This window comes from Trichechus manatus, unplaced genomic scaffold, assembly GCF_000243295.1.
Source record: "Trichechus manatus latirostris isolate Lorelei unplaced genomic scaffold, TriManLat1.0 scaffold00043, whole genome shotgun sequence".
NCBI lineage: Eukaryota > Metazoa > Chordata > Mammalia > Sirenia > Trichechidae > Trichechus > Trichechus manatus.
The window spans coordinates 6,292,329-6,309,398 of NW_004443979.1; the positions used below are offsets into that span (position 1 = coordinate 6,292,329).

The 17,070-nt window shown below is 39.1% G+C and overlaps 1 protein-coding gene across 1 annotated transcript in view; it reads left to right on the forward strand.

The window, feature by feature from the left end:
• Positions 1-1,373: 1,373 nt before the first annotated feature.
• The window catches only part of SNX6 (sorting nexin 6), a 58,345-nt gene continuing 42,648 nt past the window's right edge, over positions 1,374-17,070 (forward strand). The window contains exons 1-5 of the mRNA XM_004376522.3: positions 1,374-1,439; positions 1,597-1,644; positions 14,040-14,144; positions 14,772-14,882; positions 16,429-16,550. Of these exons, the coding sequence (XP_004376579.1) occupies positions 1,434-1,439; positions 1,597-1,644; positions 14,040-14,144; positions 14,772-14,882; positions 16,429-16,550 (392 nt within the window). The 5' untranslated portion in view covers positions 1,374-1,433. The remainder of the gene's footprint in view (positions 1,440-1,596; positions 1,645-14,039; positions 14,145-14,771; positions 14,883-16,428; positions 16,551-17,070) is intronic.

Consider the following 17,070-nt stretch of genomic DNA (forward strand, 5'->3'; position numbering starts at 1 on the left):
CTTCATCATACTACACTGATACCACGATACCTCATGACTCCCAATGAAAAGCATTACTTAGGAGTTACTACAATGCACTGGAAACAAGAAACAAACAAGTATATAAAGCTTCCCCCACCCTCCCTACACCACACATGGAAAAATAATCCCTGCTGAGGCAGTAACTTAACCTTTCTATGTCCCAGTTCTTACGTTCAAAATGAAAGCTATAAGAAGTTCTCATGAAAATATTAGAAAGTTTAACACTATTGTTTTGAGAGTTTCATTCAATAAGGTAAGATGAACGGCCTGGCAAAGTAGGTAGGGATTCCAACATGGAGGGCCTAGAATCAGCCTGAGGAGTTGGACCTGTATGTAATGGAGGCTTGTAAAGGTTTTTGAATAGGGAAGTAGCACAATCGTCAATATACTACCAGCAGTGTGTAGAATGGAGAACGGAGATATGCAAAAAAAGAATGCCAGTTATGAAAGTATTGCAAAGGTCCAAGAGATGCTGAGGGTAATTGCTGTGACAGCGGGAAAGTTGGGACCAATTCAAGAGGCTACGCAGATAACCAATTATAGAAGCAATAGGATTTGTTTACTGAACGGGTAGATGTGATGAGTGAGGGAGAGGAAGGATTTGAATAGGAATCGAGGTTTCTGCCTTGAGCATCTGAACATGTTGATGCCATTAACGGAAGCACAGGGACTCTGTGTGTGCGTGTGCGTGTGCGTGTGCGTGTGCGTGTGCGTGTGTGTGTGTGTGTGTGTGTGTAGGTGGGGTGGGGCAGGGATTAGGGAATGATTTTATCTTGTCTTTGGGATGCCTGTGGACACCCGTGTGGACTCCAGGTGCATAGTTAGAGCAGGTCTGGGGAGATTTTTTTGTGTAAAGGAAAGGAATACCCTTGTAACACGAACAGCTCACTCTTATAGTGCCCAACCATTAGTGCCCCTAACCTGAGGTAGTTATTACTTCACCAGCAGTAAAAGCTTGATTACAGTCCCTGGCTGCTGACCGTGTGAAGGCCCTTGGTTCCCCCACCTTCCACAGGCGAAATGCTATTAACTGTGATTAATTATCACGTGGCACAACACAAAGACTAGATGATTTATTGTGTCTTGCGGAGGGAACCTGCTTGGTTTTCGCTGGGGCCCTCAGGACAAGGGAACTGGCTAGCTCCCGGGGTTGCCCTGAGCCCCTCCCGGTCAGGGCCAAACAGCCGCGAGCTGCCCCCGGACGTGGGTCCGGTCCTTCAGGACCTCCCTGGCTTGGAGGCTTCCGTTTCTAACGTCCTTGGCCTGCCTGGCTCTCAGACCCCAGCCTCCTGCAGCGGGGCGGGGCGGGGCGGGGCGGGACTGCCCCGAGGCCCCGCCCCGCCCGCGGCCGTCGGCTCCCTCAGGCCAGCGTTGCAGTGCGCGCCTGCGCCGGCCCTCGCCTCGGAGCAGCCATGATGGTGGGTGTTCTCTGCGGCGCCGAGCTCTGGGCGCGCGGTGGGAGCGGCGGATGCGGGGCGGGTGCGGGGGCCACGCTGGCCTGGCACTAATGTCTCTCTTTGTGTCTCTCCCACTTCACCCTTTCTCTTGGTACGCTGGGCACTGCCGACCCCGCAGGAAGGCCTGGACGACGGCCCCGACTTCCTCTCGGAGGAGGACCGCGGAGTAAGTTCTGCCTTCTTTGGCTTGCGGGATCCTGCCTCCCCCGTCTCGGCGCCCGGGCGTGGTTCTGGGAGGGGTCTGGGGCGGCGCGGCACCCCTTCCCTGCAGCCCTCTTTTCGGTTTCCTCGCAGCAGCCGTGTGCCCCGCCCTCCTGCAGCCCTTCCACCCTCGGGCCACTCCGTTCCGATTTCCCGCCGACTGCGGCCTCTTCCCTGTACCCTGGCCAAATCTGGGCCCTCCGGACTAACCTCTCCCCGGCCCAACCTCTCCCCGGCCCGGGGTGCAGGTGCGGCAGTGGAGGTGGCGGCTGGAGCGCGAACGCCCCCACCCCGCCACTTTGGGGCGTTGAAAATCCATTCTCACACCTTTCTGTCTGCGCCCTTAATTTTCTCCTCATTTGGACCTCCAACCCGTTCCTGCCCTGTCTTCTCTCCCTCTAAAACAGATTTAGTACAGGCTTAGTCTAAACTACTCTTTTGCAAAGATTATTATAGTCACCGAATCTTAACTCTTCTTAAGTATTCTACGAGATTTTGCAAAATACTGGTAGCCCACGGTACCTTGTACTTTACCTAATATCGGAAAATACATCTTTTGCAGGATTCCCTTGGTGCTGTTTTGAGGCAAGATTCTTTTATTTCAGAAAGGGCCTTCAGGGCTTCGATTTCTTCCTCCTACTCTCCCCCTCCCCCTATTGTCTAGGCTGAAGGGTAGTAATCTGTGTAGTGCCTTGTACAAGTGAACACTTGAAAAATATTGATAACATGATAATTGCAGCTCAGCAAGGTACCATGATTCCTTCACATTTAACAGCCTGCACTTTAGTTTTCCATTTTGCTTTCACTAGCCCATCTTAGATAATGTGAGAGACACTTCCCTTACTGCATTTTTTTGGTAGGTGGTAAAATACTCTTGATATTATTTTGTTTTTAAAAAGAGGTAATGATAAGAGATGACGTTGTTAGTGTTAACTGATGACCTTTATAAGACTTTGAAATGGTAAGAAAGATGCAGAGGGTCTGCGCAATTAACAGTGATTTTTCTAAAGATAAGACATATGGCTGCCTTTCCTTAAATTACTGTGTTATATTTTTGTGGTCTACCAGGAGATGCCAACAGGATTTGCTTTCTTGTAAAATCTGACTTATGTTCAGTAAAAGTAATAGGTTTTTGCATATTTATGTTGATGATGTGAAAAAGAGCAAGTGTTTTCTGATGAAGATTTGTGTTCATGTCTTTATGCCTTTAGTAAGATTTGCTTGGATAGAATCAGAAGCACTTAAGTAGTGTGTTAGAAACTTTTCATGTTACCAAATTAAAGGGAGAGGAAGAGAAACAGCATGCCTGACAGAAGGTTCTTGTAGAATCTTGTAGATGAAAATTTTTATATGAAAATGGGAAAAAAACATTACCATGACTGAGAAAACTTTTAGAATATTATAATGAATGTGTACATATGTCCAGTTCTTCCTTATTTTTGTCCAGTGGAATGGGGTGAATCATAATAATTATAGCTGGGCACTGTGCTCAGCACTGTATAAGCATTGTTTCATTATATCTTCTCTCATCATCCCAGTGAAGCTCTTAGAATCCTCCTTTTACAGATGATAAATCTGAACCTCAGAGAAGCTAAATAAGTAGTCTGAGGTCACACAGCCAGTGAGTGGGAGAGCTGCACTTTGACCTGTATTTCTCAGACATCAGAGCCAATGAATGTGTTTCTGTAAGTGTGATCTTGAAACACTTGCATCAGAATTATCTGGGGTGTTTGTAAAACAAAAATAAAACAACATGCACAAAAAAAGTACTTTTTCTGGGTCCCATACCCTACTAAATCTGAGTTTCTTTGGGTGGGGAGAAGATAAGATACCTGCTTTTTAAACAAGCACCAAGAAGATTCTGTTGTACTCTCTAGTTTGATTATACTGCACAAGATTATCCTGCTATTTCCCCATTTCAGGAGTATCCGGACTGTTTAAATTTTCTGTATTGTGTTGGTCCTGATAGAAATTGATTATCATAATTAGAACTTTTAGGCATTGCACTTTTAGTTTAGATCATCTTGTTCAGCTTTTTAAGAAAGAGTCTTGGTAGAGAAAAGGCACATATTTGATATGAACTGCAGAGGGGACATCACGGATTCAAAAATAATAATACAAGCATTTCATACGAAGCAAGTAAGCAAAATTAGAGTCAATATTTTTAAATAAAAAATTTAATAGTCTTAAATTTGCATCATGATACTTGGATCAGAACAGAATCTGAGTTGGTTTCACTTACAGACTTAAGAAAATACTGTTTTATGAGAAACTAAAAAAGGACTTAAGAATACACAATGTTGAAAATTATTGGCCACTTTTAAATCTCTTCAGCCATACCTGTGCATAGTAGGGTATTTTTTTTCCCGAAATGAAGGACAGTAACATTTAGTAAACAAATGAGTCCTTTGAACTGGACGCATTTTGTCTGATGTGCTTGTTGAACAAGAGCATTACATACCAGAGTGATGGCATAATTCTGTTTTAGCTTTTGATTTGAATTCTAGATAATAGTTTATTGTTTTAAAAAATTACTTTAGGTGGAGTTACTATACTTCTCCTGGACTCCTAGCCTTGCTCCTCCCTCTGTATTCCTTATCTTAATTAATGGCATCATTTTCCAGTTGCACAAGGCAAGATACCTCTGAATCATATCCTTTGTCCCCACATCAAAAAAGCTGCTGAGGCCAGTTAATTTAACCTCTGAAATGTTTATATTTACCTCATCTTTCACTTGGATAGCTCCAGTTAAGGTCCTGTTACTTCTTTCCTGGATTATACCAATACTAGTCATTGGTTTCTATATCTTCATTCTTTCTACTTTCTAATCCAGTCATGACATTACGTCTAGTTACCTAACTAAACTGGTGAAATCATATAGCACGGTGCTATTAGCCCCACTAGTCAAAAGGACTTACTTGGACCCCATTCCTTTTGGAGTAAGGTCCAAACTCCTTAGGCTAGCATTCAGTATAACACCCTTTCCAGCTGGCTTTATTTCTCAGTATATTCCCCCTCAGGCAAACTCAAGCATACTCTATAGTCTACTTGTCATTAGCCAAGCACCTCTGCTGTTTAGTAATGTCTGCTTTATGTATGCTGTTTCAACATTGTGAATGCTTTTTTCTCTCACCTTTCACTTGAAATGTGACTTATCTTTCAAGACTTGGCCCATATGTTTGCATTTTCCTTTGTATCTGCATAGCATTAGCTTGAACACATGCCACATTTATTGATAGTTGTTTCAGATAAAAATGTGACACACATTTTGTTGGCTGTGAATAAGACAAAGTCCCTGCCCTGAGACCCTTACTGTGTAGTGAGGGAGACAGAGTTATAATCCCTTGTGATAAATGCCATGGGAGTACAGAGAAGAGAGTGTTTAACTTTGAGGGAAAGAGGATTTATGAAGAAATAATAATAGCTACACACTTAAGTAGCATTTACTTTGTGCCAGGGATTTTCCGTATACTAAGTTCTCAAATCCTTATGAGGTAGCTGCTGCTACTGTTACAACTTTGGAAAGGAAAACTGAGCTTTAAGAGAGATTTAATAATTTGCCCAAGATCATACAGCCAGTACCAGCTAGATTTGAACAGACAGGCTGACTTTAGTTCCTGGGCTCTTAACCACCATGTTATCACGTAAATGAGCTAGGCCTTAAACACTGATGATAAGTTTTGTAGGCTCTCGGGAGGAGAAGGGAGGGCTTGCCTGCAGAGAGGACATAGCGTGTGTAGGTGATTTGCTTGGAACACTTGTTCTTACTGGGCACTGAGGTTGCAAAGGTGTATATGAGTAGTACAGATAGAGTGTAAAGTGCATAATGATAAAGACACCAGACAGTGGGCAGTCCTGAGGGATTTTAAGCTGAGAAAGACAAAAATAGCATTTCAGGAAGCATAAAAACCAGTTAAAAAGCTATTGCAACAGTCCAGATGAGAAATGATGAGGCTGGAACCAAGGCACTGGAAGTAGGGATGAAAGAGGAGGGCACAGCAGAGAGAGATTTGGGAGATAGCATTGATAGGGCTTAGTAACCAAATAAGGAGCCTGGTGGCGCAGTGATTAAGTGTTCCCTGCTAACCAAAAGGTCAGTGGTTTCAACCCACCAACCACTCTGTAGGGGAAAGATGTGGTAGTTTGCTTCTGTAAACATTACAGGCTTGGAAAGCCTATGGGGAAGTTCTGCTCTGTCCTACAGGGTTGCTATGAGTCAGAATTGATGGCAACAAGTACAGGTAGTAACCAGATAGAGTAAAACCTGCGAAAGCCAGAAACCTGTCAGAGAAAAAAAGCTCAGATATTTTCCACTAAAATGAATAATAGAAAAGTGGTGAGACTGCACCCTGTCAAAGGCGGAAAACTTGCAAGATCCAGAAAAACAAGGCAGTCCCCTGGAGTTCCCGCTCTCACAGATTTCACCGTAGCACATGGCTGTGCAGGGGAGAAAATGAGGAAGATAGGAGGGAGGAACAGGTTTAGAGGATAAGATAATGAGTTTGGGTTCAGATATGTTTAAAGTACCTGTGAGGTATCTAACCCCAGCCCCCTAACTAGAATGTAAGGTCTGTAAGGGTGAAGGTGGTGTCTCTTCAATGCTCTATGTGTAGACCTAGGACAGTGCTTGGCACATTGAAGCCACTCACATGATTGTTTAATAAGTAAGTATAGTAAATTCAGGTGGATATGTCTTGTTAGTAGCTTGAAATCTGCTTATAAACTTGGAGTGAAAGGTCTGAGTTGGAGATAATAAATTTAGGAATTATTAATCAAGAGTGGCTGAGCTTGCCAAGACTAGATAGCACCCAGGGGAAACCAACATTTAAGGACCAAGGAGTAGAAGAGGACTAATTGACAAGACTGAGATGGGCAAGAGGGGAATGAGAGAAGGGAATTTTAAGGAGGGAGTGGTCAGAGTGATTGTCAAAGCAAATACCACAGTGAGTCCAAACCAAACCAAACCAAACCTGTTGCCACTGAGTGGATTCTGAGTCCTAGCGATCCTATAGGACAGAGTAAAACTGCCCCGTAGGGTTTCCAAGGAGCGGCTGGTGGATTCAAACTGCTGACCTTTTGATTAGCAGCCCAGCTCTTAACCACTTCACCACCAGGGCTTTGCAGTGAGTCAGGAAGACTGAAAAGTATCATTGGATTTAGAAATTAAGTCATTATAAGAAGGTTTTGTGAGATTTTACATTCCCACCAACAGTGCATTAGAGTTCCAGTTTCTCTACCTTCTCATCAATACCTTTGTTAGTTTCCCTTATTCTGATAATAGCCGTCCTAGTCCTAGAGGGTGTGAGGCGGTATCTCTCTAGTTTTGATTTGCATTTCCCTAATGACCTTGACCGAAAGCTTTTTTTTTTTTTTTCAGTACCACTAAGAAAGAAAAATGTTGCCAGTTAAACTATAGTTTGCGATCAATTGAAAGACATCCCTATTTCATATATGTTAAAATGTGAAAAAATACGCATCTAGTGATAACACATTAACTTTCAGTGAACATTCCTTAGTGATGTAGGAGTGATTTCATTATATATTTTAGTTACTAGAAACAGGACTTTTAAAAAACCTTACATGTGTGAAGCACATCTTATTGTCAAAGAATATAATCCTTTATGCCCATTTTTTTCATAGACTCAGGAAATGGGAAAGAATTATGTGGGGTGTAACGTGTATGTAGGAACTGACTATAGGAAGATGCAGTATCAAAATGAACACTTTAGCTGATTTTTTTAACTTATTATGATATATAAATAGAATTGTTGTATCAGCATTTTGCTGTGACCACATTTGTAATTCATGCATATGTTCCAGAGATGAATTCTAGAACTCAGATGTTAAAAGAGTGAAGAAAGAGATGGTAGATTGAATTAATAGCTGTGAAGGCGGTATATGAATGAATAACATGCTTTAATAAAACAAACGAGAGAATTTACACAAGAGTTAGAAACTGAAGAAATAGAGGCATGTTAAAGGATCAGAGGGGACTTTCTGGGGATGATGGAAATGTTCCATATCTTGATGATGGTGGTGGTTATTTTAAAAAACAAAGCCAAACCCATTGCCGAGTCAATTCCGACTCAAAGCGACTCTATAGGACAGAGTAGAACTGCCTTGTAGGATTTCTAAGGCTGTAATTTTTATGGAAGCAGACTGCCATATCTTTCACCGTCGGAGCAACTGGTAGGTTCAAACTACTGACGTTTCAGTTAGCAGACAAGCAGTTAACCACTGTGCCACCAGGGCTTCTGTGCTGGTGGTTATAAACCAAAAAACAAAACAAAACCCGTTGCCATAGAGTCCATTCTGACTCATAGCGACCCTACAGAACACAGTAGAACTGCTCCATAGGATTTCCAAGGAGCAGCTGGTGGATTCGAATTGCTAATCTTTTGGTTAGCAGCCAAGCTCTTAACCACTGCACCACCAAGGCTTCATGGTAGTTACAGGGATGTGTATATTTGTCAAAAATCTTCAAACTACATTTTATTCTATGAAAATTATGCCTTAAAAATAGAATCCAAGACCAAAAGTGTTAAGGGTGTTAATACAAAAATAATATTAAGCCAATAATAGCAATTGATTGATGTTTATTATATGATTTGCAGATTGGGGCAACATTTCCAAATAGAGAGTCAGAAATGTTCCAAAGAAGAAAAATCTTTCACAGATTCTTACATTACAGCTTATTGCTAGTAACTATACATTGCCAAGAAAATAGGGCCAGAGTAGTGTTTATATAATCACTCAGGGACATGCAACATTATCTTGAACAATTCAAATGATTTATCTTAAACGTATTTTCTAGTCTGATCTTTGGAGTTTCTGGCTGCACATAGATAATTCTTTGAAAGAGCTCTATGCCCAAGGTAAACATTTCTTTACTAATTAAGCTAAACTATTGTTTGACTTAACGATGACTTTCAGGAAGCCAGCTTTCTCAAGATTTAAGGTTCAAAGATTTTCTCAGGGCAGTAGTTTGGGTGTGTCATTTCAACCCTTAAAAACGCCATTCCTCAAGTGTATAATACAGGGATATTTTAGATCAATAAAAGTGACAATAAAAAAGCCAAGTGTTGTACTATCAAAAAAAAAATGGGGGGGCAGTGTATTTGGTATATGGATAAGGAGATGGAAGAGAAAGAAATATTTTAATAATTTGGAGTAATCTTAGAAGAATAAATTAAAAGATACGCAATGTAGAAATTCTTGAAAGATATATTTCCAAACTGATAGAGCAGTGGTTAAAAAAAAAAAAATCTGAAAAGCGAACATGTAGATATGGAATCTAACAAAATAGTTTATGTAAGTATTAAAAAGAAAATACTAGCAGTTGAGATGAAGTTTTAATAGAAAGTAAAGGCAAGGAAAACATTGAAAATCTAGGCTGGTGTTCCCAAATACAGATTTTAAGGCCCTTTTGCTGAAGATTCAAATGTAGTTTAAGTGAAAGTTTACAGTTCAAGTTAGTCTCTCATACAAGAATTTATGCATACATTGTTGTGTGACCGTAATTGCTCTCCTTATACTGTGACAGCACACTCCTTTCTACCTCTGATTTCCCGTGTCCATTCAACAAGCTCCTAACCTTCTTTGCCTTCTCATCTGGCCTCCAGACAGAAGCTGCCCATTTAGTCTTATGTATCTACTTGAGCTAAGAAGCACACTCTTCATGAGGATCATTTTATGTCCCACAGTCCAGTCCAATCTTTGTCTGATGAGTTGGCCTCGGGAATGGTTTTAGTTCTGGGTTGACAGAGAGTCCAGGGGCCATGCTTTCTGGGATTCCTTCAGTCTCAGACCATTAAGTCTGGTCTTTTTACTAGAGTTTGAGTTCTGCATCCCACCCTTCCCCTGCTCCATCAGGGACTCTGTCGTGTTCCCTGTCAGGGCGGTCATTGGTGGTAGCCGGCACCATCCAGTTCTTCTGGTCTCAGGCTGATGAAGTCTCTAGTCTGTTGTGGTTTTGTTTTTTATTTTTTGAATTGTGATAAAATATATGTAACAAATTGTGCCATCTTAACCATTTTTAAGTGTACGATTCAGTCACATTAAATACATTTGCCATGTTGTATTACCAGTCACCACTACCCATTTCCAGAAGTTTTACATCACCCAAACAGAAACTCAGTACTCCTTCAGCAATAATTCCCATTCTGTCCTCCTCCCAGCCCCTGGTAACCACTAATACACTTTTGTCTCTATGTATTTGCCTAATCTAGAGATTTCCTTATCTGAAATACATAGAGCAGATACATAGAGACAAAAGTGTATTAGTGGGATCAAACAACATTTATCTTTTTATGTCTAACTTATTTAACTTAGCATAGTGTTTTCAAGGTTCATCCATGTCATAGCATGTATCAGAATTTCATTTCTCTTTATGGCTGAATAATATTTCATTGTATGTATATACCACATTTTATTTAACCATTCATCTGTTGATGACACTTGTTGCCATGTTTTGACTATTGTGAATAGTGGTGCAGTGAACACTGGTGCACAAGTATCTGTGTCTTTTGGGTATATACCTCAGAGGGGAATTGCTGGCTCATATGGTAATTCTTTAACTTTTTGAAGAACTGCCCTTCCACAGCAGCTGCACCATTTTACATTCCCACCAGCAATGCATGAGGATTCCAGTTTCTCTGCCTTCTCAAAGCTTGTTAGTTTCCCTTTTTCTGATAATTGCCATCCTAGTGGGTGTGAAGTGGTATCTCTTCTTTAGTTTTTATTTGCATTTCTCTGATGACCTTAAGCTTCCTTTCGTGTGCTTATTGGCCATTTATATATCTTTGGAGAAATGTCTATTCAAGTGAAGATTCTGTTTTAGAGATTTTAACAGGCAACCAGATTGCTTCTTTTCATTTGTGTTTGGGAAGTGCTAGACTAGGCAAAGAAAACATAAGGAATGAAGAAATGTCCTGCTTATTACTCCAAAAACTATATGATAAATGTATTAATTTCCTGTGGCTTCTGTAAACTTGATGGCTTAAAACAACAGAAATTTATTCTCTCACAGTTCTGGAGACCAGAAGTCCTAGATTGGTATCACTGGGCCATGCTCCCTGTGGAGAATCTAGGAAAGAATTTGTTCCTTGCCTATTCCAGCCTCTGTTGGCTGCGAGCATTCCTTGGCTTGTGGCCACATGACTCCAGTCTCTGCCTCAGTGGTCACATTGCCTGCTCCTTTTTTGTCTGTGTTTTATCTCTCTGTGTCTTCCTCTTATAAGAATGCATTTAATCCAGGGTAACCTCCCTATCTCGAGATCCTTAATCACATCTGCAGTTTCTTTTTGCCATATAAAATAACATTCACAGGTTCCAGGGATTCGGGTGTGGCTATCTTCTGGTCTTTATTCAGCCTACCACAATGAACATCTTAAAGGTGGCCTGAATGTGAGTTAAGGTAAAAAAGGAAACACATTTCTCAAACTAGAATTAAGAAAAGGAGTTGGAGAAGGGGTAGGAAAGACAGCATGAAGACCTGATAAGACTTAGTAACCAAACCCACTGCCATCCAGTCTTCCAACTCATAGACCCTATAGGACAGTGTAGAACTGCCCCAGAGGGTTTCCTAGGAGCGGCTGGTGGGATTGAACTGTAAACCTTTTTGATTAGCAGCCCTGGTAGCATTTAACCACTACGCCAACTTAATAGAAGTAGGGAGGAAAAAAAAATCCACTCCTCCCTTAGGTTCCAAAGACCAGTGTTAAGTGAAACACTAGCAATTTTCTGACCCAGCCCTCCCAGCTGGGTGGCCGTGGCCCCTCTGTACCTGTGGCGGTCAGGGGCTAGCCCTCGATCTGCTCGCCAGAATCCGAATCCATGCGGCAGGCTGCTGGCCGGCCTTCCTCAGCCGCCCAGAGTCCCAGCTCGGGTTCCAAGGTGCACCTTGCACTGAAGCGGAGTGGCCTCAGCCAGGGAGTGCCTCCACAGAAGCGAGCACCACCCACCACCCGTTCTTGGTGCCTGCCACCAGGTGGCTGTGTGTGAGGCCAGCTGAGGGGCAGGGGGGAGCTGGAGTGTTGGGCACCGAGTGGGTTCAAGAAAACCAAAACCAAACCCGTTTCCGGTTGAGTCAATTCCAACTCATAGCGACCCTGTAGGACAGTAGAATTGCCCCATAGGGTTTCCAAGGAGCACCTGTCGATTTGAACTGCTTACCTTTTGGTTAGCAGCCGTTGCTCTTAACCACTATGCCACCTGGGTTTCTGTGGGTTCAAGACTGAGGTTAAAAACCCCGGGGAATGCCCACCTCCTCCCTCCAACCCCTGGACAAGCTGCCTGTGAGGTTGTTAATAAACGAAATAGCTGGATAGTTGATCTTTTACTACTGTGGTAAATTCAAAATGTCAGATGACAAGATAGTTGGTAAGTTTCCAGTATTGCAAAGGCAACGAGATGAATGGATAATGAACAATAAAACTGACTTGTAATTCAAGGCAGCTTTCAATTTCTTTTATCAGATAATTGGCTACCTGTTGCACTGAATACAATAACAACTTTTTGAACATAGTTTATAGTTTTAAATGTTTTTAAGTTTATAGTATAAACTTTTTAAAATATTACTGATTAAAATTAATATGAACTTACTAAAGTTATCAAAAGTTTTATTAAAGGCCATCATAAATAGTATCACAGCAACTCAAACTGATTACTTTCTTCTTTGAATCTTGAATTGGATTTTATGTAATGGTGTTCATTTCTAAAACTTTATATAGACCCAATAGTGCAAGATAGAGTGAATATAAATTGCTCTTTTTTCATTACTACTAATATTTAACAATTCCATTTACGGAGAAACTTCACAAAATTAATCTTTGAATAAATCAAAAGATTTTTGTTTAAAAAGTAAGCTTTCTGCTTACTTGTTCCCTATTTGTAAAAGTAATACATGCATATTGTGGAAAATTGGGATAATACAGGAATGTATGAAAAAGAAAATCCACTGCTGTTCATATTTTGATGTATTTCTTATGAGTTTTTTTTGGTATGCATTTTAAAAAATACATTTGTGATCATAGAGTATCTTAGTCAGGGTTCTCTAGAGAAGCAGAACCAGTGATATATCTAAATATATATATAGAGAGGTAGAGATTGATGGATTGATTTACTTCAAGGAATTGGCTCTTGGGATTGTGGAGGGCTAGCAAGTCCCAAATCCATAGGTCTGGCTACAGGCTGCAAACTCCTGCAGGCTTGGGCCCCCAAAATGTCTGTTTATAGTCGAGGCTGAACACACCCTAGGGAAACTCTCTTTTTGCTCTTAAGGTCTTCAACTGATTATTTGAGGTCCCCTTACACCATGGAATGTAATCAGTCTGCTTTACTTGAGGCCAGCTGATTTAATCCCATAGTTGTAACAGCAACTAATCAGTGTTCGATCAGACAGCTGGGCACCATAGCAGTTTGATGCATAAAATTAACCATCACATAGAATATAAATAATTTTGCCTCCACATTTTTTAACTTACATTGTAATTGAAATTTGACAGTTTAACACAGTACTAATGACTAGATGAGATTCCTGAATCTTGAGTTTTCAACTAGAGTATTTGAAACTGTCTAGATAAATAGACTTTCAGTATTTTATATCTTTGCAGCCAGCTAAGACTTTATTTTCTCTTTCAGTGTATTTTACTCTTTTGTAAGTCTCCAAATTACCCAAACATGTTACAAGATTTATAGAAATTTAAGAATTATAAGAATTACTATTATGATAAACATTATAAGTGGAAAAAAATCTTCTCATTGACGAGTAAATAGAAGCACCAAATAGAGTATATATCCAATTCTTCAAATATATTGTCGCTTATAGAGTAAAATGTGAAATTTAATCATATCATAGGAGTTATTTATTATTTACTATATGTTGACATTGTTACTAGAACTTTACACATGTTATATGTTCAGTGATATTTAATAATTTTATTTTATATTTCTGATTTAAAGTAAGCAGTAGAGTTCAAATTATTTGCTAATATTCCTTTATTACTTTCCTTGTTCTTAAAGGTAGACATGCTCCTTAGTTTTAGAACACTTGAATTTTAATCAGCTACCTTTTTAGAAAATAATTCACTTTTTGTTTTAAACTGTAATGAATCATGGTTAGCTCAATGATTCATACAAAGCAAGTATAATTGAATGACATAGAATGAAAATTGGTTAAGATAATAGCCTTACCCAAAGCACCCAAAATATATATGTAGAATAAATGAACATAAGTACTTTTTAGGTTGAAGATTCTTTTATTTATTTATTTGCATTATCTTATTATCTGGGAGAAGAATGAAATTATGTAAAAGCACGGAGAAAATTTTCATTAAGGTATTGTTGATTTTCTTTTTCTAGCTTAAAGCAATAAATGTAGATCTTCAAAGTGATGCTGCTCTGCAGGTGGACATTTCTGATGCTCTTAGTGAGAGGGATAAAGTAAAATTCACCGTTCACACAAAGGTAAGTGTGATTTTGTGCTTTAGATTATTTTAGCCATTTATTGTGCTAATATTTGTTGGCTCGAACTTTGGTTTTGAACATAATTAGAAACAGTATATTTTAGTTTATAATTCACTGCTATTTTAACAAAAAAAGTATTGGAAAAGTATACTTTTTAAAGATGAACATTGTAAGAATTAATCATAGAACCTAGACATAATGCAAATTTAATTTCCTCTGTATTTTTATTAGTATCTTTTACCATTCTCATCATTTTCAGTTTTTGTTGTCTTCCTTCAATTAATCAAATTACTGTTTTCCAAACCCTTCTTTTTAGATGTCACTTTTCAGGCACATGTTTAGATTTCAGATCTAGTTTCCTTTGCTTGAATAGTTGAGTTTGATATTTATTGATAGGATAACTTAAAATAATGGTAGCAGTACAGTATAGTAAGAGCCTGTCAATTTGTTTTCCCAAAGATCCCAAGATAATTTTGTCTAGATGTTTTAGGGTTTTCAATAGTAGAGTTTAAAGATACTCATATTCTTTCATATAGAGACTAATTTTAAAAAATAAAGTATAAAATGTTGATTAAAAGCTTTAGTGTAATTTTGATTTTTATTCAAGGGAATCTCTTTTCTTTGTAGAGTTCATTGCCAAATTTTAAACAAAATGAGTTTTCTGTTGTTCGACAACATGAGGAATTTATCTGGCTTCATGATTCCTTCATTGAAAATGAAGACTATGCAGGTTACATTGTAAGTATTAAGGTTCCATTTTAATCCCACTTTCTGGAAGCTTTTTAGATACTTCATTATGTATTGAAATCTTGTTTAGTATTTTTAGTGAACTGATGTAATTTTTTTTAATTGCTAATTACAAAATATTGTGGACTATCACCTTTTATCCTGAGTTGTCTTGTTTGGGAATATGGAGATATATTATGCTCCCTCACTGAAACTTAAATTCTTAGAATTGGAATGGGCTTGTCCTAGGGATTAAGGGGAAGTTAGAAACCATACTGATTTTGAACCTGTATGTGAGCAGATACTTAGAGTTGGAAGGCTCCTTAGAGATTTTCTAATCTAAACGTGCACCGGATATTGTAGTCAAGAATAGGTGGCTGTCCTGCCTCAGCTGTGGACTGCACTTGAATTCATGAAATTTGGTTTCTTTTGATTTCCTTGAAATCATCCTGACCTGATTCCATCTCTATCCTTGTAGTCACTCTTTTTCAGTCATTTGCTGCTTTTTCTTTCTGCTGCTCAGATTTTGGTGAACCACCGGAAGTATATTCTTCTCTTCCCATTCTTTTTCCACCTTCCTGTCTGATGGCACTTTGTTACTACCTTCTCCTTCTGTAGACTAAATGCTTTTCAGACTAACACCATATCTTATTTATCTTTGTATGCACAGTGCTCAGAGTCATGTCTCGCACCTAGTAGATACCAGTGAATGTATGCTGAACTATACTGATGCTTTCTTCCCTATTGCTTTCTTTATTATAACCTTTTTCTTGTAATCATTCTTATTTTGACTTTTCCCCTACTTACCTTTTTTCCTTACTGTCTTTACATTCCATCGTTTTCGTCTTAACAAGTCTCACTTGTAGTCCCTTCCTCCTAAGATAAATCTTTTTCTTATATCCTTTCCTTGAATAATAGATTTCTTCCAGATCTTGTATTTTTATTTAAGATAAGTGCTTACTTACTCCCTTACAGTGGTAATGAGGTTACTCATTAACCTGTGTCTTGTTTTCTTCTTTTTAAGGCAGGTCTTTCTTCTGGTATACTCCTCCAATGCAGGACCCTTTTCAGTACCCCTTGCTGGTATTCTTTAATTGGCTATTCAGTAATTTAAATTAATTAATTAAGTATTCATTAATTTAAAAAAAATACACAATAGCATAAAGCTACTATGAATTCATTAAAAAAATACATCAGTATTTAATCATAACATACATACTTTAGGAAAATGGTACACATATTTGATGGACATATTCATTCAGTCTATGTCAGAGCTTTGTGCACATATGTGTTTGAGGACTCTAAGTTGTCACACAGATTGAAGTTTGGGAATTATTGTTGTAATACCAGAAAGTAGTGCTGTATTTCTTCATTGATGTAAAGGACCTCAAGGATCTTAATAATTTCTAGGATTAGTTAAATTCTCTAGCCTGATTTTAGATATTCCTGGCGTCCAGTTCATCCAGATGCCTTTAGCTTGCCCAGACATAGCCTTTTATGATGGCGGTAGTACAGCTGCTACAGAAAAGGACATAATAATGATTTGGCTGTGTTGTAGATCCCACCGGCACCACCAAGACCTGACTTTGATGCTTCAAGGGAAAAACTACAGAAGCTTGGAGAAGGAGAAGGGTCAATGACAAAGGAAGAATTCACGAAGATGAAACAGGAACTAGAAGCGTATGTGATTTGTTATTGTTGCTTTGGTTAATTGTGCTTGTTTAATGCCTTTTTTTTTTTTGGTATGTGTGTGCTCTCTGATATCCCATCCCTTTAATCATTTCATCATAGTGACCCTTTCGGGAAGATGCAGGTTTAAGCCACACAACCATGTTAATGATCATGATCAGGGCCTACAGGAAAATTATAGGATAATTGTCGGCATTGTAAGATTTCTTTACATTAATATTTAAATAAACTCTGAAATTTGAAAACAAGACAATTCAAGAGTTTACAAAAAGTTGTAGAAAGGGAAACATGACTTTTTAAAGCAGAATGTAAAATAAAGTTTGTTTTTTATTTACAAGACCTTAGTCATTACCAACTTAGTTCTCTTTGTTCACTATGTGCATACTACTAAAACTTCTATTTCTTATGGAAGTGTGCACTGAGGAACTCTGCATATGTTCTGTTTTCTTTAAAAAAAAAAAAAAAAAACTCTCTCTCTCTCATTCTCCCTCTCTCTCTCTCTGTCAGCTCT